The sequence below is a fragment of the Canis lupus genome, chromosome 7, assembly GCF_048164855.1.
Source record: "Canis lupus baileyi chromosome 7, mCanLup2.hap1, whole genome shotgun sequence".
Classification (NCBI taxonomy): Eukaryota; Metazoa; Chordata; class Mammalia; order Carnivora; family Canidae; genus Canis; species Canis lupus.
This window is the reverse complement of record NC_132844.1, coordinates 66,310,836-66,337,381: the sequence shown is the minus strand read 5'-3', so window position 1 is coordinate 66,337,381 and position 26,546 is coordinate 66,310,836. Positions and strand designations below refer to the sequence as shown.

At 40.3% G+C, this 26,546-nt stretch overlaps 2 protein-coding genes and 1 pseudogene across 5 annotated transcripts in view; all 3 read right to left on the bottom strand.

Moving 5' to 3' along the window:
• Nucleotides 1-279: 279 nt before the first annotated feature.
• TMEM217B (transmembrane protein 217B) overlaps nt 280-26,546 on the bottom strand; it is a 48,906-nt gene continuing 22,639 nt past the window's right edge. For 2 of the 3 annotated variants that reach the window (XM_072833217.1, XM_072833216.1), the window contains exon 2: nt 280-1,077. In XM_072833217.1, coding sequence (XP_072689318.1) covers nt 499-1,050 — 552 coding nt within the window. In that variant the 5' untranslated portion in view covers nt 1,051-1,077 and the 3' untranslated portion in view covers nt 280-498. The remainder of the gene's footprint in view (nt 1,078-26,546) is intronic. The other variant, XM_072833218.1, reaches the window with a different exon arrangement.
• Nucleotides 1,628-2,105, bottom strand: LOC140636350 (small nuclear ribonucleoprotein G pseudogene; annotated as a pseudogene).
• TMEM217 (transmembrane protein 217) overlaps nt 14,309-26,546 on the bottom strand; it is a 34,149-nt gene continuing 21,911 nt past the window's right edge. The window contains exon 2 of one of the 2 annotated variants that reach the window (XM_072833214.1): nt 14,309-15,342. In XM_072833214.1, the coding sequence (XP_072689315.1) occupies nt 14,753-15,331 (579 nt within the window). In that variant the 5' untranslated portion in view covers nt 15,332-15,342 and the 3' untranslated portion in view covers nt 14,309-14,752. Of the gene's footprint in view, nt 15,444-26,546 lie in introns of both variants that reach the window. The other variant, XM_072833215.1, reaches the window with a different exon arrangement.

The window sequence follows — 26,546 nt, the reverse complement described above, 5'->3', positions numbered from 1 at the left end:
CAAAATGTCAATAGTCCTAAAACGGAAAAAAATCCTGGAGCTTTCTTAAATGAGGATTCTTCTTACTATGTTATGGACCAATAGGAGGAAGTGCTTTCCAAAAAGTATGAGAGAAGCAGAGTGATACATGAAGCTGGAAAGAGATTCTTTCTGCAATTAAATGCAGGAGCAAAATGAGGCTTCAAAATGAGGCTTCAAATGAGGTTTCAAAAATTAGAAACTAGGGACGTGCAGAGAGGAGGGGATCATGAGAAGTAATAGCATACATCAGTAAGAGGGTTAAGCAAGAACAAAGGCAGTATATAATAAAAAGCTAAAACAAGTCACAAACACATGCACAATAATTGATCCATGCAACCCACCCTCCCCCAAGAATAGTTGTAAATAATACTCAAGAACCCTGAAAAGGTAAGCAAAACCAACAGAATCAACAGGCAGGAAGAAGGGGAGCTATCGTCGGGAGCATGGTCCCTCTCTTTCTCTTCTTCCTGGCACAGTTCAGTTTAACTTGCGGTACAATGTTCCCATCCCAACAGGTGACCATGAATCGACCGTACAGATGGAGGAGTGCCTGCGGCGGCCTATCTTACTTAAAGTCTTAGGGTCCTTGTAAAGGAAGTAGATATGCTTAGAGATGAAAGGCAGGGAGAGGAAGTGCAGAAGCATATGGGAGATTTGGAAGATCAAGTTCAGGTAACTCAGCTCCTTGAACTGCTCTTTGATGATCCCGTTGATGAGTATGACCATGGAGAAGTTGATGAGCTCATAGGTGATGATCCACACAGCATAACACAGCAGCCCCACGTAGTTGTTCATGCGGATGCAATAGAGAAGGAACACGCTGAACAGGATGGTCATGGTAGATAAGACAATGCTGATAGACTTCTTCTGGATCATGATCCAAGATATTACCTCTGATTTTGTGTCCATGTAGATGTCGATTTTTTCCTCGTAGCCAATGGATGTAATGTGGTTCAAGTCAAAGATGAGGAACTGGATGGTGTTAAGGACAGAGAAGATGCCCACCAGAAGAGAGATCGTCTTGTTCATTTGATATGTGTTTTACCACAGCATCTGCTACAGAAAAAAAAAAAAAAATGGAGATGCATCACAAGATGGTAGAGTTAGCCCTAGAGAAATTCCTTGAGCCACTGATGTAAATGGGAAAGCTAAGAGTAAGTTGGTTTATGGACAGGCAATGGGCCCAAGGTCAAGGGACATAGCATCTGGCCCCAGCTCTGGCCTAACTAGCTATGGGTGACCAAGTTACTGGCAAGTGAGGGCATCATTGGCCCAAGACACTCCTTAGGGAGCTCCCAGCTCTGCTATTTCAGAGGCAGCTATGCTTTATTTATTTATTTTTTGACCATTATAAAAGTTTAACAAAAAAGTTCACTATGAAAATGCAAGTGGGGCAGCCCTGGTGGACTGCGGTTTAGCGCCACCTTCCCCCGGGGGTGTGATCCTGGAGATCCCGGATAGAGTCCCACGTCGGGCTACCTGCCTGGAGCCTGCTTCTCCCTCTGCCTGTGTCTCTGCCTGTGTCTCTGCCTCTCTCTCTCTCTCTCTCGAATAAATAAATAAAATCCTTTTTTTAAAAAAAGAAAAAAAATGCAGGCAACCTGATTCTTGTATTGTAGTAAAACAGATACTATGAACAGGGGACATGTGGAAGCAGTTGATTTCTTCTGATGAACACACCCATTGTTTATACTCTTTCCAAGCCTTCTAACATAATGATGTTATTCCCTCGTATTACCACCATTCCGATATTGTTCTGTTGTCCACTAGTTGCCATCTCCACACATTCATCTATCACAAGATTCATGAATGGATCGAATCCTTGCAATATGCCTTGGACATGTCTGCCATCATTTAATTTCAATGATAATTTCTTGTCCATAAATTTTTTCAACTTGGGAGGTTGAGAGCTTTGCTCATAGCATTTACTCAGCGAGCTCAAAGATCGGCAGCTATGCTTTAAAGTGGCAAAAATTGTGTGCCCTTCAGTGCCAGGCTTGTGGGAATTAGGAAGCTCCTCTATCTGGAATGATGATGGAATCAGTTCTAGGCTCTTCTCTGGGATATTTGTTTCTCTGAAGTCAGAAAACTAGCATAGCTCCTCAAGGGACTGGAATCATCTCTGATTTTTTTTTTTTTTTTTGGTCAGGAGCAATTGTTTTACTGTGATAAAATATACATAACATAAATTTTTACTATTTTACCCTTTTCAAGTGACATTAAGTACATTCACATTGTTGTGCAACCATCACCACCACCCACCTCCAGACATTTTAATATTCCCCAAGAAAAAATCCTGTACGTATCAAATGCTAACTCCTCATTCCCCTCCCTGCAGCCCTTGTTAACCACCATTCTACCTTCTATCTCTATGAGTTTCTTTCTTTCTTTCTTTTCTTAGTTTCTTTCTTTCTTTCTTTCTTTCTTTCTTTCTTTCTTTCTTTCTTTTTTTTTCTTCTTTTGCAGATGCCTCTATAAATGTCACTACTCTCAGTACCTCATATAAGTGCAATCATACAGTATCTGTCCTTTTGTGCCTAACCTGTTTCATTTAGCATAATGTTTTTCAAGTTCATCCCAAGTATTTTTTGAAAGACTTATTTATATATACAAGAGAGACAGGGTATAAGAGTGACAACTAGGGGGACGGACAAGTGGAAAGAATCTTCCAGTAGACTCCCCACTGAGCACAGAGCCTGATGCAGGGCTCCATCCCACAACCCATGAGATCATGACCTGAGCCTAAACCAACAGTAGGACGCTTAACTGACTGAGCCACCCTGGTACTCCCAATATTCGTATGCTTCATTCCCTACTATCCTCACAACTCTGTGTGACTCCAGAGTTTAGTCCTTGATCCACAAACCTCTTGCTGCACAGCAGGTCCAGGAGGATCCCAGGTGGGGTGTGGAAGAGGCCATGTGTTGGCTGGCAGAGAGCTGCACTGATCCTTCCCTGTCCCCACCAAACAAACCACACTTTGTCCCTGTTCACAGAGCAGCTTCCAGAGCAGCCACATTCCATGGTGTACCCTCCTTCACCTCTCAGAAAGAGGGCCCCAAACCACACGGGTTTATTCCTTGGTTTAAGATTGTTTTGCAGATTTCAAGCCATTGTCTTTATAAATCCCATTGGTTCTTTTTTTTTTTTTTAAGATTTTATTTATTTATTCATAGAGATGCAAGATGCAGAGAGAGAGAGAGGCAGAGACACAGGCAGAGGGAGAAGCAGGCTCCATGCAGAGAGCCCGATGTGGGACTCGATCCAGGGTCTCCTGGATCAGGCCCTGGGCTGCAGGCGGCACTAAACCGCTGCGCCACTGGGGCTGCCCCCCATTGGTTCTTTATTGCTGCTGCCCCAGCCTTGGTTTTAGCCTTTCCTGTAACACTGCCCTCCTGGTCACTGTAAAAACTGCCTAGATTCTCTTCCTGTCTCCAGTCGTATTCCTCTGGTGCCTTCTAGTCACCCAGCATTCACTCAGCAAACATCTATTGAGCATTAGCTATGTGCTGGGTACTGAGCTTGGTACTACAAATGCACAGGTAAAGAGTCTGGTGAGGAAGCTAGATAAAAAAACAACAAAAAAAGCAAAGCAAATGTTTAAAAAGATTTATTTATTTATGATGAGAGACACACAGAGAGAGAGAGGGAGAGAGAGAGAGAGGTAGAGACATAGGCAGAGGGAGAAGCAGGTTCCATGCAGGGAGCCCAGTGTGGGACTCATCCCAGATCCTGGGATCACCCCCTGAGCCAAAGGCAGACACTCAACTGCTGAGCCACCCAGGCATCCCTAAAATTTTTTTAAAGAAAAGAAAATTTACAATGCCTTGTGATAAATGCTGTGGAGGAGGTGATCCAATGGCCTCAAGATGTAGCAAGATCTAATCCAGAATCACTGTATTGTACACCTGAAACTAATATAATATTCTATGTCAATTCAGTAGAATTAAAAGAAAAACTTTAAAAAGAAAAGATCTAATCCAGAATGGGAATCAGGGGGGAGGAGGCAATCATTAAGCTTGTGTCTTAGAGGATGTGGCCAATAACCAGGTGGAAAAGGGGGAGACTTCACCTCTGGCAAAGTGGACAGCATCCAGCTAGGCAGAGACAGGCAAAAGCCATTTGGGAAACAGCAAGTTTGATGTGGTTTAAGCAGAGGGGTAGGCTACAGGGGAAGGGAGGGTTCAGAAAAGTAAGGAGACTTACCTGCTATGTGGAAGTTTCTATGGAAGGCAATGAGAGGCCTGAAAGGGTTTTACAGATGTGTGTGTATGTGTGTGATGATCTGATTTGCATTTTAGAAAAATCTTTCTTGCTGGTTTAGGGACCATGGGTCAGAAAGGAGGCTGGAATGGAAGCAGGCAGAGCAGTTGAGAGACTTAAAGGAAATAGTGAAGCAACATGAGGTGTTGGGGCACTGCATTCTGAGCCTGGGGCATGGAAAAGGGCAGAGGGATAGAGAAGCTGACTCCCTGCTGAGCAGGGAGCCCAATGCAGGGCTTGCTCCTAGGACCTTAGGATCATGACCTGAACTGAAGGCAGAACTGAAGGCAACTGGATGAGCACCCAGGTGCCCTGTCTTTACTGTTTATTATTTTTTATTTTATTTATTTATTTTATTTATGATAGTCACAGAGAGAGAGAGAGAGAGAGAGAGAGGCAGAGACATAGGCAGAGGGAGAAGCAGGCTCCATGCACCGGGAGCCCGATGTGGGATTCGATCCCGTGTCTCCAGGATCGCGCCCTGGGCCAAAGGCAGGCGCCAAACCGCTAGCGCCACCCAGGGATCCCTGTCTTTACTGTTTAAAAGAGTGTCTTTAAAAAAAAAATAAAATAAAAAAAAAAAAATAAAAGAGTGTCTTTAGGTTTGAATTTCTCCATGCTCTGTTGTAAATGAATCCAGTTCCTTTGGGAAAAGATTACCAACATCTGTTTTATGGCTTAGTTCTCCCCATCTCAGCCAAAATTTCTGAGCCACAGCTTTGGAACTATGAGTGGGGAGAATTATATTCTTCTGTCTTAGTGATACTCCTACATTAGGAGCTGAATGCTCTGTTTGGGAGGGAAGAGATCTGGATAAACAAAATGTAGTATACACGTGCAATGAAATATTACTCAACCTTAAAAAGGAAGAAAATTCTGACACATGCTACAACATGGATGAACCTTGAGGATGTTATGAGTGAAATAAACCAGACAAAAAAGGACAAAAGTTGTTTGATTCCACTTACACGAGATAGCTAGAGTAGTCAATTCATAGAGACAGAAAGTAGGATGTTGGTTGCCAGGGGCTGAGGGGAGAGGATGGGAGCTATTGTTTTATGGTTATAGAGTTTCAGTTTTGCAAGATAAAAAGACTCCTGGAGATCTGTTGCATAACAATGTGAATGGACTTAACACTATTATACTCAAAACTTAAAAATGGTTATGATGGTAAATTTTATGTTATGTATATTTTACTACAATTTAAAAAATAAAATTATTTACATCTTAAGTGAAAATGAAGTAATCTTTTTCAGACATAGAAAAGCTGAAAGAATTAATCAGTAGTAGCCCTGCATTATGAGAAATGTTAAAGGAAGTCCTTCTGGCAGAAGAAAGATACCTGGTAGAAATCTGGATCTATACAAAGGAACAAATAACTGTGGAAATGGTAATATATGGGTAAATATAAAAATAGAAAATAAAGATGTTTTTCCTTGTTATTTAAAGCTCTTTGAAAGATAATTTAGGGGCACCTGGGTGGCTCAGTTGGTTAAGTGTCTGCTTTCTGCTCAGGTCATGATCCTAGAGTCCTGGGATTGAGTCCCACATCAGGCTCCCTGCTCAGGGGGGAGCCTGCTTTGCCCTCTCCTTCTGCCCCTCCCCCCGCTTGTGCTCTCTCTCAAATAAATAAATAAAATCTTTAAAAAAAGATAATTTAAGCAAAGATAATAACAATATATGATGAGGTTTGTAGAAGTGTAATATATAATAATGATAGCACAAATAGGAGAGGAAAATTGGAAGTATACTGTTATAAAGTTCTTATATTATATGTGAAGAGGCATTATATCACCTGAAAGTAGTCTGTGATAAGTTAAGGCTCTTTACATAAACTCTAGAACAGCCACTAAAATACACAATGAAGAATTACATAGATATTTGACAAAGGAGATAAAATGAAACCATAGCAACATCAAATTAATCCAAAAGAAGGTAGGGACACCTGGGTGGCTCAGTGGTTGAGTGGCTGCCTTTGGCTCAGGGTGTGATCCTGGAGTCCTGTGATGGAGTCCTGCATTGAGCTCCCTGCATGGAGCCTACTTCTCCCTCTTGCCTGGGTCTCTACTTCTCTCTGTATGTCTCTCATGAATAAATAAATAAAACCTTAAGAAAAAATCCAAAAGAAGGTAAAAAAAAGGGGGAGGAAAAGAAACAGAGAATAGATAGGACAAATAGAAAACACATAATAAGATGACAACTAAATGTAAAAGACCTAAATACTTCAATAAAAAGCAGAGGTTGTAAGATTGGATAAAAAAGGAAGACCCAGGGACACCTGGCTGGTTCAGTCAGTAGAGTATGCAACTTTTGATTTCAGGGCTGTGAGTTTGAGCCCATGTTGGGGATAAGTTTACTTAAAAAATAGAAAAAGAAAAAAAGGAAGGGAGCCTGGGTGGTTAGGTCAGGTGAATGTCTGACTTCAGCTCAGGTCATGATTCCAGGTCTAGGATTGAGCCCCCCCATGTTGGGCTCCCTGCTCAGTAGGGAGCCTGCTTCTCCTCCCTCTGCCTGCTGCTCTCTCTGCTTATGCTCTCTCTTTCTCTCTGTCAAATAAATAAATAAATAAATAAATAAATAAATAAATAAATATTTCAGCTAAATAAATAATTGTTGTTTTAACCTCCTAAATAAATAAATAAATAAACAAAAATAGTACATAAGAAAAAGGAAGACCCAACAATATACTGCCTATAGGAAGCATACTTTATATACAAAAACATCAATTGCCTGGAAAAAAAAAAGAGAGATGGGAAAAGATATACTATGTCAACACAAGTCAAAAGAATTTGATTTGTCAAATTCTCACTGGAGTGGCTGCATTAATATCAAATAAAGAAAATTTCAGGGCAAGGAATAATCTCAGGAATAAAGAAGTCATTTCATAATGATAAAGGATATAACAATTCCAAACGTTTATATACCCACTAATAGAGTTTCAAATTACTTGAAGCAAAAATGGATAGAATTATAAAGAGAAATAGAAAAATCCATAATTATAGTCAGCAATTTCAATACACCTCTTTCAGTAATTAATAGAACAAGTACAGAAAATTAGAAAAGATATCAAAAGATTTGAACAGTACTATCAACCAACTTGATCTAAATGACATTTGAAGAACATTGCACCTAATAATAGCAGAATAAATATTCTTTCCAGGAGCACATGAAACAGTTACAAGATAGAACTTATTCCGGGTCATAAAGCTATTTTCAATAAATTTAAAATGATTTAAATAATAACTGTAGGGGGATCCCTGGGTGACTCAGTGGTTTAGTGCCTGCCTTCGGCCCAGGACATGATCCTGGAGTCCCGGGATCAAGTCCCACATCGGGCTCCCTGCATGGAGCCTGCTTCTCCCTCTGCCTGTGTCTCTGCCTCTCTGTGTCTCTCATGAATAAATAAATAAAATCTTTAAAAAAAATCATAACTGTATATCCTCTGATCATATTGAAATTAAATTAGAAATTAATAATAGAAAGCTTTCTGAAAAATCCTCAAATATTGAAACAGAGTAGCACATTTATAGATAATCCATAGATCAAAGAAAAAATCAAAAGGAAATTAGAAAGTATTTTTAACTGACTGAAAATGAAATACAACATATCAAAATTTATGTGAAGCCATTAAGATAGCACTTGGGGGAAATTTTATAGTACCAAGTGCCTATATTAGAAAATAAGTAAGGTCTTCAATCAATTACCTCAGCTTCTACGTTAAGAAAAGTATAAAAAAGAAGAGCAAATTAAAGTAAGTAGAAGAAGGAAAATAATAAAGATCACAGTGGAAATCAATGAGACATAAGACAGAAAAAGGGAGAGATAAAATCAATGAAACCAAAAGTTGGTATCATTAAAAACCTAAAACCTCTAGTTAGACTGATCAGAAAAGAAAAAGAGGAAAAAACACAAATTAACAAAATCAGAAATGAGAGCAGTGACTTCACTGTATATTCTATGGATCATAAGGGAATATTATGAACAGCTTTATGGCAATTAACTTGACAACTTAGATAAAACAGGCAAATTAAAAGACACAAACTAGAGGCAGTTGTGTAGCTCAGTCAGTTAAACATCTGCCTTCAGTTCAGATTGTGATCCCATGGTTCTAGGATAGAACCCTGAGTCCGGCTCTGTGCTTAGTAGGGAGCCTGTGTCTCCCTCTGCCCCTTCCCTTGCTTGTGCTTTCTCTCTCTTTAAAACAATAAATAGAAGAAAGAAAGAAAGAGAAAGAAAGAAAGAAAGAAAGAAAGAAAGAAAGAAAGAAAGAAAGAAAGAAAGAAAATCTTTAAAAAAAGACATAAACTAGTAAAGCTTACTCAAGAAAAAATAGATGACACTTGTAGTCCTATATCTGTTTTTGTTTGTTTTAAAGATTTTATTTATTTATTCATGAGAGACAGAGAGAGAGAGAGAGGGAGGGAGAGGCAGAGAGAGACACAGGCAGAGAGAGAAGCAGGCTCCATGCAGGGAGCCCAATGTGGGACTGGATCCAGGGCTCTAGGATCATGCCCCAGGCCGAAGGCAGGTGCTAAACCACTGAGTAACCCAGGGATCCCTGTTTGTTTGTTTTTAAATTGAATTTGTAATTTAATACTTCCCACAAAGAAAATTTACTGCTGAATCCCACCAAGTATTTAAGGAAGAAATACATACCGATTATATATAAACTTTTAAAGAAAATTGAAAAGGAAGAAATACTTTCTATTAAGCAATCATGACTCTGATACCAAAATTTAATGAAGACATTATAAGAAAAGAAAACTATGACAGATATCCCCTATGAACATCGATTAAAAAATTCTAACCAAAATTGAACAAATTGAATCTCACACTTTATAAAAAAGATTATACACCATGACCAAGTAGAGTTTATTCCAGGAATATTCATGTTGACTTTTTTTTTTTTTTAAGATTTTATTTATTTATTCATGAGAGACACAAAGACAGAGGCAGAGATACAGACAGATGTGGGTGGGACTCTATCCCCAGGCCCGGGATCAGGCCCTGAGCCAAAGGCAGACGCTCAATCGCTGAGCCACCCAGGTGTCCCATCATGTTTGGTTTAATGTTTGAATATATATCGAAATAATTTACCATATTAATAATCTAAAAAATAAAAGACCATGTGATCATGTCATGCAGAAAAAACATTTGACAGTATGAAACATTTGTTTGTGATTTTAAACATCTTTAGCAAACTAGGAATAGAAGAGAACTTTCTCAGGAGGCTTGGGTGTCTCAGTGGTTGAGTGTCTGCCTTTGGCTCAGGGTGTGATCCTGCAGTCCCGGGACTGAGTCCCACATCAGGCTCCCTGCCTGGAGCCAGCTTCTCCCTCTGCCTCTGTCTCTGCCTCTCTCTCTCTGTCTCTCATGAATAAATACATTAAAAAAAATTTAAAGAGAACTTTCTCAACTTGATATAAGACATCTATGAAAAGTCTACAGCTAACACCTAAATTAATGGAGAAAGACTGAATGTTTCCCCTCTAAAATCCAGAACAAAACAATAATGTCCCTTCTTGGGGTGCCTGGCTGGCTCAGTCAGTGGAGTGTGCAACTCTTGATGTTGGGGCTGTGGGTTCAAGATCCATGTCTGGTGTAGAAATTACTTAAAAAATAAAATCTTTAGGGGCAACTTGGTGGCCAGTTAGTTAATCATCTGATTCTTGACCTCAGCTCAGGTCTTGATCTCAGGATTGTGAGTTCAGGCCTAACATGGAGCCTACTTTAAAATCAATTAATCAATCATCTTAAAAAAAAAAATAATGTCCCTTCTCTCTACTTCTACTCAACATTGTCCTGGGAAATGCTAGCCTGTATAGTAAGGCAAGAGGAGGAAGCAGTAAAACTGTCATTATTTGCAGACAGTAGTGATTGACTACGCAGAAAATCTACAAAAATGTTACTTGACCTAATACATGAGTTTAGCAGTATTGGAGGATAAAAGATCAATGTACAAAAAATAATTTTATTTCTATATCCCAACAACAATCAGAATTGAAATTTAAGAAGTAATACCATTTACAATAGCATAAAAGATAGATAAATCTGACAAAAGATGTGAAAGACTTGTGAGCATTGAAAACTACAAAGTATTGCTGAGAGAAATTAAAGAAGACTTAGTGAATGAAGAGAGATACTGCTCTCATGGGTTAGAAGACTCAATACTGTTAAGATGTCAATTCTTCCCCAATTGATCTACAGAGATTTAATGTAATCCCAATCAAATTCCTAGCAGGCATTTTTTAAAAAAAAGGTTTTATTTTTATTTTTATTTTTTTTTTGAGAGAGAGGCAGAACACAAGCAGGAGGAGGGACAGAGGGAGAGGGAGAGGCAGACTTCTCGCTGAGCATGAGGCACAATGTGGGGTTCTATCCTATGACCCCAAAGTCAGACCCCCAAACTGACTGGACCTCAGCACCCCACAGCAGGTTTTTAAAAAATTTTTTTGAAGATTTAATTTATTTAATTGACAGAGAGAGTGAGCAAGCACAAGCAGGAGGAGCAGCAGGTAGAAGGAGAGGGAGAAGCAGTCTCCCCCCTGCCCCCCAGCAAAGAGCCCATTGCAGGGTTCAATCCCAGGGTCCCTGGATCATGACCTGAGCCAAAAGCAGATGCTTAACCAACTGAGCCACCCAGGAGCCCCAGGAGGCATTTTTTTTTAAATAAAAATTTTAAGCTCATTCTAAATTCATATGGAAATGTAAAGGACCTAGAATAGTCAAAACAATTTTGAAAAAAAAAAAATACAGTTAGGGGATGCCTGGGTGGCTCAGAGGTTGAGTGCCTGTCTTTGGCTTGGGGCGAGATCCTGAAGTCCCAGGATTGAGTTCTCACATCGAGCTTTCTGCATGGAGCCTGCTTCTTTCTCTGCCTATGTCTCTGCCTCTCTCTCTGTCTCTCATGAATAAATAAATAAAATCTTAAAAAAATATAGTTGGAGGGATGTGATTTAAAAACTTATAAAGCTACCATAATCAAGGCAGTGTGGCATTCGCATAAAGACAGACAAATAGATCAACAGAATAAAATAGGATCCAGAAATAGATATGTGTGTCTGTATCAATTCAGTAGAGAAAGGATAAACTTTGTAACAATTAGTGTTGGAACAATCAGATATCCAGGAGCAAAAAAAGTGAACTTTGATCTATATCTCTCACCATATATAGAAAAAAATAACTCAAAAGAGATTTATAAGGATGTTTGGCTGGTTCAGTCTGTAGAACATGCAGCTCTTGATCTCAGGGTTATAAGTTTGAGCTCCATGTTGGGTGTAGAGATTGCTTAAAAATAAAATCTTTTTTAAAAAGAGAGAAAACCTTTATGATCTTGAGATAGGCAAAGATTTCCTGTATATGATAAACAAAAGTGAGATCCATAAAAGAACAAATTGTTCAATTGGACTTCACTGAAATTATAAATCTCTGCTTTTCACAAGACACTAAGTAAATGAAAAGACAAGGCACAAATGGGGAAAAAATGTATTAATCATATATCTGGTAAAGAACTTATTTTTTTTAATTAATTTATTTATTTATGATAGTCACAGAGAGAGAGAGAGAGACAGAGAGAGGCAGAGACATAGGCAGAGGGGAAGCAGGCTCCATGCACTGGGAGCCCAACGTGGGATTCGATCCTGGGTCTCCAGGATCGCGCCCTGGGCCAAAGGCAGGCGCCAAACCGCTGTGCCACCCAGGGATCCCTGGTAAAGAACTTATATCCAGATAACATAAAGAACTTCCAAAACTCAATAATAAAAAACAAACAACCTCTTTTTTTTTTTTTTAAGTAAGCTCCATGCTCAATGTAGGATTTGAACTCATGATCTACTCATGTAGATCAAGGGTTGCATGCTCTACCAATCAAGCCAGTCAGGTGTCCCCACATCCTAATTTTAAATTTGTTTTTATTTTTATATATTTTTAAAATATTTTATTTATTTATTCATGAGAGACACGCACAGAGGGAGAGAGGCAGAGACACAAGCAGAGGGAGAAGCAGGCTCCAGGCAGGGAGCCTGATGTGGGACTCAATCCCGGGACCAAGATCACTCCCTGAGCCGAAGGCAGACCCTCAACCTCTGAGCCACCCAGGTGTCCCAAAGATTTAATTTATTTATTTGAGAAAGAAAGCACGAATGGAGAGGGACAAAGGAAGAGGGAGAATCAGGCTTCCTGAGCTCAGAGCCTGACATGGGGCTCAATCCCGGGACTCCAGGATCATGACCTGGGCTGATGGCAGATGCTTAACCAAATGAGCCACCCCAGTGCCCCAACCTCATTTTTTTAAATGGACAAAAGAGGAATACCTGGCTGGCTTAGTTGGAAGAGCATATGACTCTTGATCTCAGCGTTGTGAGTTTAAGCCCCACATGTGTGTAGGGATTACATTAACAAATAAACAAACATGGACAAACAAAAAAATAACATGGACAAAAGATTTGAGCAGACACCTTACCAAAAAAGATAGGATGCTAAATAAGCACATGAAAAGATGCTCAACATCATTCTCCGTGAGAAAAATGCAAGTTAAAAACTATGATGAGATACCACTATATACCCATTAGAATGGCTAAGATGAAAATTTATTGTCTGTACTAAGTGCTTGCAAAGATGTGAAGGGACTGAAATTCTTATACACTGCCAAGGGGAATAGAAAATGGTACAGCCACTCTGGAAGAAAGTTTGCCATTTTCTTAAGAAGTTAAAATGGTATTCATGCAAGATAAATGAAATCTTAAGTCCATACAAAGTCTTGTACACAATTGTTTATAGAGTTCTTATTCATAACTGCCCCAAACTTCAAATCAGTAGATGTTCTTCAATGGGCAAATGGATAAGTAAACCATGGTATATTCATGCCATGGCATACTACTCAGGAATAAAGAATGAACTCTCAATATACCTAACAACACAGATGAAAAACTTTAAAACATTTTATTTATTTATTTTAGAGAAAGAGAGAGCGAGAACAGGCATGTGTGAGCAGGGGAAGGAGCAGAGAAAGAGGTACGTGCTGACTCTGTGCTGAGGACTTGGAGCCTGACAGGGGGCTTGATCCTATGACCCTGAGATCATGACCTGAACTGAAATCAAGAGTCAGACACTTAACAGACTGGGCCACCTAGGTACCCCACAACATAAGTGAGTCTTTTTTTTTCTTTAAAGATTTTATATATTCATAAAAGACACACAGAGATAGGGGCAGAGACGTAGGCAGAGGGAGAAGCAGGCTCCCTGCAGGGAGCCTGATGCAGGACTTGATCCCAGGACCCCAGGATCATAACCTGAGCTGAACACAGACGCTCAACCACTGAGCCACCCAGGTGCCCCAACATGAGTGAATCTTACAGGTATCAGGCTAAGTGAAAGAAACTAGACAAAAAAAAGAGTGCATGCTATATGATTCCATTTATGTAAGATTTTAGAAAATGCAAACTAATATATAATGACATCGACTCAGTGCCTTGAGATGGTAGAGGGTGGTTCAGGAACGGGAGGGAGGCAGGGATTAAGAGGAAACTTTTGGGGGTGATATGTTTAGGAATTCAGTTGTGACTGTTTCACTGGAATATACTTATATCAAAACTTATTAAACTATATATTCTAAACGTGCAGTTTATTATGTTAAATATACTTCAGAAAGCTATTAAATAAACAGACACTTAACATAATGCCTAATGTTTGAAGCAGAAATTTGCTCAATTTGTCTTCCATCCTGGTTTAAACTGCTTCTGACAGTTTCTGAAACTGAATACAAAGTGATGTTTGATGATCTATGACAATGTGTAGTCTTGTGCTGTCTTGGTTTATTAAGTCATCAGTGGGGATTTCATTTCTTATACTAAACTACAAAATCCTCAAGATTAGGCTTTGTATCTTGTACTTTTTTGTATTCTCCCACTAAATCCAGCATAGTTACAGACAGAAAAGTTTAACAAATGACTTTTGGTTAACCAAGTGCATTTTGCACTCTTTGACAAATGTGGGGAGGGAGGGAGGACTCAGAGAAAATGAAGAATGATTTTCTCTATTTTTATTCTTTTATTTATCTGGAATATAGCATAGAGGACATAGGGGGAAAGACCGTGACACAAAGCTACCCCAAGGCACCGCAAGGTTGAATAAGAGAGCCGACATATACCAAGGTGAAAGGATTGCCAGACCGCAAGGCAGCCTAATTTTATTCCCTTGCCCTCTTTATTTTGACTTCTAAGGTGGTGCTGACCAGAAAAGCAAGGAGGAACTCAAGGGGCAGCTTGATATATAACAATATCCTTTCACTAACTGCCCTCAATGAGCAGGTGGTCCCAGTTGTGATTATAATGACATTCCTCTCCACATTTCCCCCAAAAGGTGGCAGTTCTCTACAGCTGAACAGATCAGCAAAACTGGAAGAGACAGAGCTAGAACTATCATCAGAATCTGGGATTCCTGCCTGTGTGGGGAGAGATAAGGGCAAACATTATTCACTATAGCGGTGGGTAAAGTTGACGATCTTTGATTTCAGTCGTAGGAACTCTCCATTGCCTGTAGAAATACGTCTATTGTAGGAGATTATAGTGCCCTGGCTTTGACTTTTATAGATTATGTGGGCATAGGAGATGACATAGAATAGCCAGAAACAGTGCATGAATATACGGGACAGCAAGCCAAACCAGCGTACAGCTCTGACCTCTTCAGTGACAGAGTCATTGTTGGTAAGGATTTGTACTACAATGTTTACAGTTTCATAGAAAATGATCCAGATGATGTAGGTCACCAAGCCCCTGTATATTTGGGCATATACTGAGTATAGGAGGAAGCAGCTGATGATGATGGTAACGAAAGACAGGAAGAAGACAATACTGAAAGTCCAGCAGATGATGAACTGCTCTACCATGTCACTTGCACTCTGGGTCTGTAGGTCATTGTCAATGCAGTCATTCCTCCTTATGTACTTCTGTTCAAAGATAAGGTACATGTCGGTGGCCACAATGGTAAAGACCCCTGATAACACGGTGCCCATCCTGGCATTCATCCCAAACCAACGCTGCTGTCTCATGTTGAGATTTTCTGTGAAGACAAATAGTACAGAAGACAAATAGCAGGAGAATTCTGATTCCTGCCAATGCGGTAAATTATCAGACTTTCTGCCTCCAGCCCCAAAATTCACCCTGGAAAAACAATAGAGAGAAATATGGAAACTAGGAAATAAACAGCTTTGGGAAGACAGAAGACTTTAAAAATGCTTGGGAGTGTGAATGAGGAGGAGGGAGTCTGGGGCTGGTGGCAAGGAGCAGATAAATGAGAGAAGTGGTTCTCAACCCTGGCTTCACATTAGAATCGCTGAAAGCACCCATGCCAGGATCCCTGGGTGGCTCAGCGGTTTAGCACCTGCCTTCAGCCCAGAGCGTGATCCTGGAGTCCCAGGATTGAGTTCCACATCAGGCTCCCTGCATGGAGCCTGCTTCTCCCTCTGTGTCTTTGCCTCTCTCTCTCTCTCTCTCTCTGTCTCTTATGAATAAATAAAATCTAAAAAAAAAAAAAAAAAAAAAAAAGAAAGAAAGAAAGTGCCCAGGCTCTGCCCCAGAACAATTAGAACATTTCCTGAGTTCGACCTAGAAATCAGTGTTTTTCAAAACTTCCTAGTGATTTGCATATGTAGCCAATATTGGAAAACCTGGAGTAGAAAAGGTAGTTTAAATTATGCTCTTATATTTTTCAGCATTCCCTTAGGCAACCATTGCTGTACCCTGATGAGGAAAATTGGCTGCACTTGCCAGACCTTGGGTGTCAGTGTCTCAGGAGAAAAATCAGCAGTACAATAGCCCTGCTGGCATGAAGAGTTGGTGAAAACAGGTGGACACCAACTGGCTTTCAGCAATCACTCCTGCACTACATATCAAAACTTAAAGAATACAAAGAAAGGTGTACTTTCAGGAGAAATTTAGAGCTGCAAGTATGGAATAGCCTAATAATAGAAAAGAAAAAGCAATAATGAGCTGCGGGTTCAACTAAAAAATTTAAGGAAAAACACCCAACCCAATAATAAGAACAACAAAAAATATTAGGGAAAAAATGAATAAGAAGAACAGGAATCATTGAAAAGGAAATAAAGTAGAGGGATTTCTGATTGGTTAGGTTAGGGGCCAACTTGCTTAAAACAACTAAAAATTCTTAATAAAATAGTTTTAAAATATTCTTTTTTTTAACAGAGAGTTTACGTATTTATTTGACACAGAGAACAAGCAAGCTGAGGGAGAAGCAGGCTCCCCGCTGAGCAGGGAGCTTGATGCGGGGCTAGATCCCAGGACCCTGGGATCATGACCTGAGCTGAAGGCAGATGCTTAACTGTCTGAGCCACCCAGGTGCCCCTTAAGATATTCTTAAAAGCACAGAAGAGCTGACAAAGTACAAGGTAAGAAACCAATCTATCGGAGATGAGAAATGGGAAAGGTAAGCAAGCATGGAACTCAGTTTTGCTCTGAGATATTTACCAATCTGAGCAAACTCTATAGGCTAAGGACAAATGAAATCAAAGCGCAGATCCACCAAGGTGGGGAATCTATTAGGAAGCCTTCCTTGTATTAGTTGTGGCTCCCTGTGATTAAAGGTGAATCAGAAGTAAGCGGGACTGGCATCATCCCCTCAAGAGACTCAAGAAAGAGAACTTAATGCTACACTGAAAATAAGGGGAGAAACTCTCTTTGAGGCATTGGACCATAGCTAGCCTTTTTGTGGATTTGTAGCCCAAATTATATGAGGTATTCAAAGAAGTTTTTATGGGGCACCTGGGTGGCTCAGTTAGTTAAGTATCTGACTTTTTTTTTTTAAAGATTTTATTTATTTATTCATGAGAGTCACAGAGAGAGGCAGAGACACAGGCAGAGGGAGAAGCAGGCTCCCCACAAGGAGCCCAATACAGGACTTGATCCCAGGACCCCGAGATCATGACCTGAGCCAAAAGCAGATGCTCAACCACGGAGCCATCCAGGTGCCCCAAGCATCTGACTCTTGACTTCAGCTCAGGGACAAGGGATCCAGCCCCATGTGGGACTCTGCCCTCCCCCTCTGCCACTCGCTCTCTCTCTCTCTGAAATAAATAAATAGAATCGTAAAAAAAAAATTTAAGTTACAAATCCAGTTTAAAGTAGTCCAGAGCTGAAATTGTCTCTAAGTTCCTGACAGAAGTAAACTCAAATCTTCTCTGGAGGAATTCATCTTTGTGTTGGTCCTCAAAGAATCTCCATCAGCACATTTTCAGGGATGATGACTACTACACAATAAAGAAGAACCAGCACACAAGGAACAAGGCACTGCAAATGAGAACCAGCAGAAATAGTGGACAGCAGAAACAGAACTGCAAACATATGAAATTATTTAACAGTTACAGTTAATACATTTTTCACATTAAAATTTTAATTTTATTTTTGATTATGGTAAAACACACATAAAATGTATCATCTTAACCATTTTTTAAAATTTTTATTTATTTATGATAGTCACACAGAGAGAGAGAGAGGCAGAGACACAGGCAGAGGGAGAAGCAGGCTCCATGCACCGGGAGCCCGACGTGGGATTCGACCCTGGGTCTCCAGGATTGCGCCCTGGGCCAAAGGCAGGCGCCAAACCGCTGCGCCACCCAGGGATCCCCATCTTAACCATTTTTTAGAAGTTCACTTATTTATTTTAGTAATCTCTACATCCAATGTGGGGCCATCCAAAAATCAAGAGTTGCATTCTCTTCTAACAGAACCACCCTGGTGCCCCACCATTTTAATCATTTTGTAAAAAGATTTAATTAACTAATTAATTTTTTGACAGAGAATGAGAGAGAGAGAGCACAAGCAGGCGGAGTAGCAGGCAGAAGGAGAAGCAGACACCCCACCCCTGGCTGAATAGGGAGCCTGATGCAGAGCTAGATCCCAGGACTCTGAGATCATAACCTGAGCTGAAGGCAGATGCTTAATCTACTGAGCCACCCAGGCACTACCCTTTTTTTTTTTTTTTTAATATTTCTTTATTTCTTTTAGATAGAGCACAAGCACATAGGGTGGGGCAGAGGGAGAGAGGGGAGAGAAAGAGAGAGAAGCAGACTCCCCACTGAGCACAGAGCCCCACGCAGAGCTTAATTCCACAACCCCGAGACCAGGACTGGAGCCAAAATCAAGAGTCAGATGCTTAATTGACTGAGTCACCCAGGCTCCCTTAACCATTTTTTTAAGTGTGCAGTTCAACAGTGTTAACTATATTCACATTGCTATGCAGCCAATTTCTAGAACTTTTTCATCTTGCAAAACTGAAACTCTATACCCATTAAACAACTCCCTATTTCCCCTCTCCCACAATCTCTGGCAACCACCATTCTACTTTTTTTTTTCCTGTTAAGTTGGCTCCACACCCAATGTGGAGCTTGAACTCATGACCCTGAGATTCAGAGTCATATACTTTACTGACTGAACCAGCCATCTGCTTTTTGTTTCTATGAATTTTACTACTCTGGATATAGTATGTAATATACCTGGATGTGATAGATCCAAAGTAGTAAAGTGAAATGATACAGTATTTGTCTTTTTGTTTCTGGCTTATTTTATTTAGCATAATTTCTTCAAGGTTCCACTATGTTATAGCTTTTATCAGAATTCCCTTTGATTACAACATTTATATAAGTAAAAGGCAATATTGAAAATATATGTGGAAATAGGAGACCACAGAAAATAACCTAGCAGAGAGAGAACCAGACAGAATTTCTAGAGATGAAAAACTTAAGACCTGAAATTAAAATTTCCATGGGCATATTTGGTAGCAGATTGGACACAGGTGAAACTGTAATTAGTTAAGCAGAAGACAGGTCAGGAGACCTTATCCAGACTGTAATACAGAGAGACAAAAACATAGAGAAAGCGGATGAGAAGTTAAGAGACATAAAGAATATAATAAGATTAGAGAGAGGAAGAGAGGGAGAGAGAGAAGAAGGAGGATGAAGAAGAGGAAAAGGAGAAGAAGGGGAAGGGGAAGAAAGGAGGAGGAGGAAGGGAGGAAAGGGAAAATAGGATAGTATATTTGAAGAGGTAATACCTGAGAGTGATATTGTGATTTATTATAAGAAATATATATTTAAGGTGCCTGAGTGGCTCAGTTCGTTAAGCGTCCAACTCTTGGACTCCTGGTTTTGGCTCAGGTCATGATCTCAGGGGTGTGAGATGGAGCTTAAGATTCTCTTTCTCCCTCTCCCTCTGCCCAGCCCTGTCTCTAAAATAGTGACTAAATAAATCTTAAAAGAAATATATATTTGGTCTTCATCCCTGGTCCTGGCTTATAGTTCTCCAAACCATTGGAACTTCCTAAGTGTTGAGGATGATAAAAGTGTCTTTTGTTATGTTAACAAGTTGACTCTTATACCTCCCTATCTCTCTTCTACATCCCAAAACATAAGTTCCATCTCCTTTCTTTCCCCCACCCCCACCCCACATATACATCTTGACTCAGTCATTGTCTTTTCCATCTCCCTTGCCACCACCAATAGTCCAAGCACCATCATGTCTCCTCTGAGCTTCTGTGACTAACACCACTTGTGAAGTTATAGTCTTGATAGAGCCATGAATGATGATGATATAGTCATATTAGGAGCTGGGGAGGAAAGGCAGTGAGTAGGTATGTAGGGGTAAGAAGTCCTCATCTATCACGATGGGAAACCAACATATAATGTCTAAAAATGATTAATCAAGAAATGTCAATATGGCAATACCTGGGTGGCACAGTCAGGGTAAGCATCCAACTCTTGGTTTCTGCTCAGGGTTGTGAGATCGAGCACGGAGTCCGCTCAGGACTCTCTCTCCCTCTGCTGTTCCCCCCTACGAGTGCTCTCTCTCTCTCACACACATAGAAATAAATAAATAAATCTTTTTAAAAATCTTAAAAAAAAAAGAAATATCAATATACATGTATGGTTTAGGGAAAATGAGGTCAGTAGGAGGAAACCAGAAGGTGTCTGCTTGTGGGAAGTTATGACAAGGAGGTGGGGCAGAGGACTGCTGTCTTTATTAGAATCCCTTAAGTATTGGTACTAAACATACACACACACAATTTTAATAAATTTATGAAAATATAATTGTTTTATGAGTTCCTAATAAATCCAGATCATTTATTTAAATATATCCCATTGGTTCCCTTTATGCTAGTGTAACTTATTGTGATACAATATCTTTGTAGCCCCCAAAATGGTTAAGCTGGCATTGTGGAAAGACAGCCAGGTAATTCTGTCCCAGTCTAAACCAAGAGCTAAAAATGTTAGCATGAAAAGTAGTTGGGGGATCCCTGGGTGGCGCAGCGGTTTGGCGCCTGCCTTTGGCCCAGGGCGCGATCCTGGAGATCCGGGATCGAATCCCACATCGGGCTCCTGGTGCATGGAGCCTGCTTCTCCCTCTGCCTGTGTCTCTGCCTCTCTCTCTCTCTCTCTCTGTGACTATCATAAATAAATAAAAATTAAAAAAAAAAAAAAAAAAAAAAGAAAAGTAGTTGGTAACAGTGCAAGTCTTTTTTTCTTTGTGAAATGTCCTGAGAGTGATACATTATTTCAACTATGTACACTGCTAGAAATGATTCTATCTTTGAATATTGACTTAAAAAATATTTTACTGGGATCCCTGGATGGCGCAGCGGTTTGGTGCCCGCCTTTGGCCCAGGATCGAATCCCACGTCGGGCTCCCGGTGCATGGAGCCTGCTTCTCCCTCTGCCTGTGTCTCTGCCTCTCTCTCTCTCTCTCTCTCTCTCTCTGTGACTATCATAAATAAATTTTTAAAAATTTTAAAAAATATTTTACTTATTTATTTTAGAGAGAGAGAGAGAGAGAGAGAGAGAGAGCACATGAGCAGGGGGGAGTGGGAGAAGCAGGCTCTCTGTTGAGCAGGAAGCCTGACGTGGGGCTCTATCCTGGGACTCCAGGATCATGACCTGAGCTGAAGGCCGACGCTTAACTGGCTGAGCCACTCAGGTGCCCTGAATATCGACATTAAAAAAAAAAAGATTTATCTATTTATTTGAGAGAGAGAGAGCACAAGTGGGGATGGGGTAGAGGGAGAGAGAGACAATCTGCTGCAGACTCCCCACTGAGTGTGGTTCCCAATGCAGAGCTTGATCTCATGACCTTGAGATCATGATCTGAGCTGAAATCAAGAGTCACTGACTGAGCTACCCAGGCGTCCCTACTTTATTTTATTTTTTTAAATTTAAAGTAGGGGGTTTAATACCCAGTGGGGGTTGAACTCATGATCCTGAGATCAAGGGTCACATGCTCTACCAACCGACCCAGCCAGGGGCCTCAAATATTGATTGACATTTTAACTACTTTCAAATGGAAGATATCTCTACATTGGTTTTTATTTTTTTTTTTTTTAATTTTTTATTTATTTATGATAGTCACACAGAGAGAGAGAGAGAGAGGCAGAGACACAGGCAGAGGGAGAAGCAGGCTCCATGCACCGAGAGCCCGATGTGGGACTCGATCCCGGGTCTCCAGGATCGCGCCCTGGGCCAAAGGCAGGCGCCAAACCGCTGCGCCACCCAGGGATCCCTCTACATTGGTTTTTAAATGAACTATACATTAGAAAAATTAAAAATTATTAATATAACAAGATATTGTGTTTACTTTTATCCTTCCACTTCATTTTAACATTATCCCTTTTGAACTCATTCACATTTATGTTTGTTTAAAAATATTCTTCATTTTTTAGGCTCTGAACTAAACTTTTATCATACTTGGATGGATCTCATTTAACAACCTACAGATCAGTCTGGTTTTTCTGAGTGGTCTATATTTAGAGCATCAGCAAGTATATTTTTGGGGGTAGCATTGCCCTCCCAGGTTCAAGTTAATTAGTCACATTCTGAGCCATCAAGGGTATCCTGAAAATGCAAGGGAAGAAATAGATTTACAATTTGTAAGGGGGGGGTCATCAGGTTAAGAATAGCAAATTTTCAAGTCAAATGGTTAGAGTTCAAATCCTGACTTTTCCATTTGTTGTATACTTATCCTCTCCAGGGCTTAGCTTCCATATCTTTTTTTAAAAAATATTATTAATTATTACTATTTTTTAAAGTAATCTCTACACCCAACATGGGGCATGAACTCACAACCTCAAGATCAACAGTTGCAGACTCTTCCACCTGAGACAGCCAGGTGTCCCCAACTTCTACATCTTTAAATTGGGTGTATTAGTTACTTTTTTAAAAATTAAATTTACTAGTTTGCATAAAAAATTACCCTAAAACTCAATAGCACAAGACAACCGTTTACTATGCATATGGATTCTGTGGATGAGGACTTTTTTTTTTTTAAGATTTTATTTATTTATTCATGAGAGACACAGAGGGAGAGGCAGAGACACAGGCAGGGGGAGAAGCAGACTCCCTGTGGGGAGCCTGATGTGGGACTCAATTGCCGGACCCCAGGATCACGACCTGAGCCTAAGGTAACTGCTCAACCATGCAGGTATCCCTGGATGAGGATTTTAGACACAACATAGGGTTAGCTTAACATTATGCATGATGAGGAATTTGGACAGGGGAAATCCAGGATGACTTAACACCACTTGCAAATTTGGAGGAGGCTCTTCCTGAAGACTCGTTCACTCACATGTCTGGCAATTGCTGTGGGCTGTCAGTGAGGGACCTCAGTTCCCATCCATGTGGTCTCTCTGTGTGGGCTCTTTTGGGCTTCTTTACAGCTTGCTAACTGGCTTCCCCAGAGTGGGTGTTCCAAAAAGAGTGAGCTGGTGGGAGCTGTATCAACTTTTCATTTCTTTTTAAGAGATTTTATTTTGGGGGTGCCTGGTGGCTCAGTCAGTTAAACATCTGCTTTCACTCAGCTCATGATCCCAGGGTCCTGGGATCAAGCCCAGGATCAGGCTAGGCTCCCTGCTCAGTGAGGAATCTGCTTCCCTCTCCCTTTGCCCCTCCCCCTACTCATGCATTCTCTCTCTCTCAAATAAATAAATACAATCTTAAAAAAATAATTAAAAGATTTTGTTTTTAAGTAATCTCTACACCAAATATGGGGGCTCAAACTCACAACCCTGAGATCAAAAGTCATTTGTTCCACCAACTGAGCCAGCTAGGCGCCCTGTATCACCTTTTTTTAACTGAGCCTTAGAAGTCCCACAGCATAGCTTCTACTACACTTTATTCTTTAGAGTCATCAAGGCTGGCCTGCATTCAGAAGAAGGGAAATTAGATCTGCCACTTGTGGGAGGAGTGTTAAAGAATTTGCCCAGGTACAGGGGATTCTGGTTATCCCAGTGCTCATAATAGAGATTCTCAGATTTGCCAGATTGCCCAGGGAGGCAAAGGGATCATAACAAGGAAATATTTACCTTAGTTAATGTTAATGTTAGTGGACTAACATTCCTCACCTCTCCTCAGCCCCCAACATTCTTCTTGAATGAAACCAAGGGCTCTGTGTGCTAGGCCCATCAAATCAAAGCCTTTATTGGTCAGCTTCTCTCTGCTAGCTCACTGTAAATAACTGACAACACAAGGTAAACCATTTGGAAAGCGTGGCTGCAAATCTTGCAGAAGAGGCAGGGTCTAATGCAGCCATTAAAAAGGATGTAGAAAAATTGCTCAAATCCCACAAAACTCCTAGTGAATGGATGTAACAGAGTGAAACTAGTTGATAACCAGAAAGGAAGAAAATCTATAAGCATGTAAAAGGTATTCCAATAAAGAATGGCTTGAGGATGAATAAAACTGCTACATACTCACACAATGGGATGTTAAGTGGTCATCAAAATGGATGACCGTAGCAACACACAACAATATGAATGCATCTTAGCAATGTAATGGTAAGGCGGGGAAGTACCAAAAGAAGATACACAGTTAAAAACTATAGAGGGGCACCTGGGTGGCTTAGTTGGTTAAGCATCTGCCTTTGGCTCAGGTCATGATCTTAAGGTCCTGGCAGCAGGGAGCTTGCTCCTCCCTCTCTCTCTGCCCCTCCCCTGCTTGTGCTTGCACTCACTCTCTCTCTCATAAAAAAATAAAATCTTAAAAAAAAACTATAGATATATATTACACATACATGCACACATACATTTTATGACCATATATATAGGTGCAATAAAATTATAAAACTGTCTAAGGAAACCATGTAAGGAAGGCAGAGGAATGATGAATTTAGGATTCTAGAGGAATGATGGTCACCTCAGGCCTGGGGAGGAAGTGAAATGGTTTGGGCAGACCAGGCATTAAGATCCGAATAACTGACAAGATCCTAATTTTATTTTGGGTGGTGGATTGGAGGGTACCTATTACATTATTAAAAATAGCTAATATTTCGGGCATCCTGTGTGGCTCAGCTGTTTAGTGCCGCCTTTGGCCCCGGGGTGTGATCCTGGGAACCCGGGACTGAGTCCCACGTTGGGCTCCCTGCATGGAGCCTGCTTCTCCTTCTGCCTGTGTTTCTGCCTCTCTCTCTCTCTCTGTGTGTCTCTCATGAATAAATAAACAAAATCTTAAAAAAATATAAAATTAAAAATAAAATAAATAAAATAAATAAAAATAACTAATATTTAAAAAGTAAATAAAAGAGCCATGACTGGACCAATGAAGAATACGTAATGCACCAAGGATTATGGTAAATCTAACTGTGAGTACTTAGATAAAACAAGGATAATAACAGCATTTACCTCAAAGTTACTGTGAGGATTAAACGAGTTTATCTGTATGAGTTTGTATGTATATATATATAATATATATATATATTATATATATATATATTTTAAGATTTTATATATTTATTCATAAGAGACACACACAGAATGAGGCAGAGACATAGGCAGAGGGAGAAGCAGGCTCCTTGTGGGGAGCCTGATGCAGGACGAGATCCCAGGATCCTGGGATCACGCCCCAAGCCCAAGGCAGATGCTCAAATACTGAGCCACGTAGGCGTCCCTAATATATTTAAAACACTCAGAGCAGTGACTGAAGCTAGTAGTAAACATTGACTTGCGTAAGTATTTTTGCTATTATTATTTTTTGTTTTATGCCAAGGGGTAACTCCTATTTATGCACGTAAAACTACTATTTATTAAGCAGTGTTGTAGCAGACACCGTTAGCTTCATTCCCAATACCCATTTCCTTCTTCTTTGCTAATAGAAGTCTGATTTGTTCCGGATGGCAATGAACCTAGACACAGGCAAAATATTTGCTTTTCTAGATAGTTGCTTGTATCAGGGGTGTCCATGGGATACAGTTCTAGCAAATGATGTACAAGCAGAAATCCACTGCGGGCTCTAGGAAGACTTTTGCTTTTCCTGACAAAGGGTAATGTGGGTAACACTTCCCTACCTACGTCTTCCCTTTTCTTTCTCATTTTTTTGATATTTTATTATTTTAAGCAATCACTACACCCAATGTGGGGCTCAAACTCATGACCCCAAAATCAAGAGCTGTATGTTCTACTGACTGAGCCAGCCAGGTGCCCCAATTCCCCCCCCCTTTTTTTTTTGTCTATGAGGCAACAGGCATGAAGACAAAAGCAGATATGCCAGGCATAACAACACTGAAAGAGTCTTTTTGCACTTTATTGTTTACCCCTGAAGTTGAACATTTTTCTAAGTCTTGATAAATGATTTTAAAATCTATGTCTAAATAAGTCTAGAAAATTTATTTACTTATTTTTTTAAAGTAGGCTCCACTCTCAGCATGAAGCCTGATGTGGTGTTTGAACTCATTACCCTGGAATCAAGACCTGAGCTGAATCAAGAGTCAGACATTTACCCAACTGATTCACCCAGACACCCCCAAAATTATTTTGATAAGAAGAAGATAAAAAGTCAAAGTGATAAGAAAGCATTGAGGCATCATTTCATTCATACTATTGTTCCCTCCAGTGGTACCTGAAATAATAGTGCCTCTTGCAGTTGGTGGTATTTTAGATTACTCAGTGATGGTAAGAACTTTATATTTTTGGTTCCCCTCATTGTTTGACTTGTGATCCCCTCAAATGTTGCTACTAGCTCTTTCCAGCTGAATCTCTTGTGTTATTGGGTCAAGAGGAAGAAAGTAACAGTGATAAGGATCACCTTTATTTTTTTTTAAAGATTTTTTATTCATTCATTTGAGAGAGAGTGAGAGAGAGCACAAACGAGGAGGAGGGGAGAGGGAAGAGCAGGCTCCCCACTCAGCAGGGAGCCCAATGAGGGGCTTGATCCCAAGACCTTGGCAACACGACCCAAGCTGAAGGCAGACACCTAACCAACTAAGCCACCCAGGTGC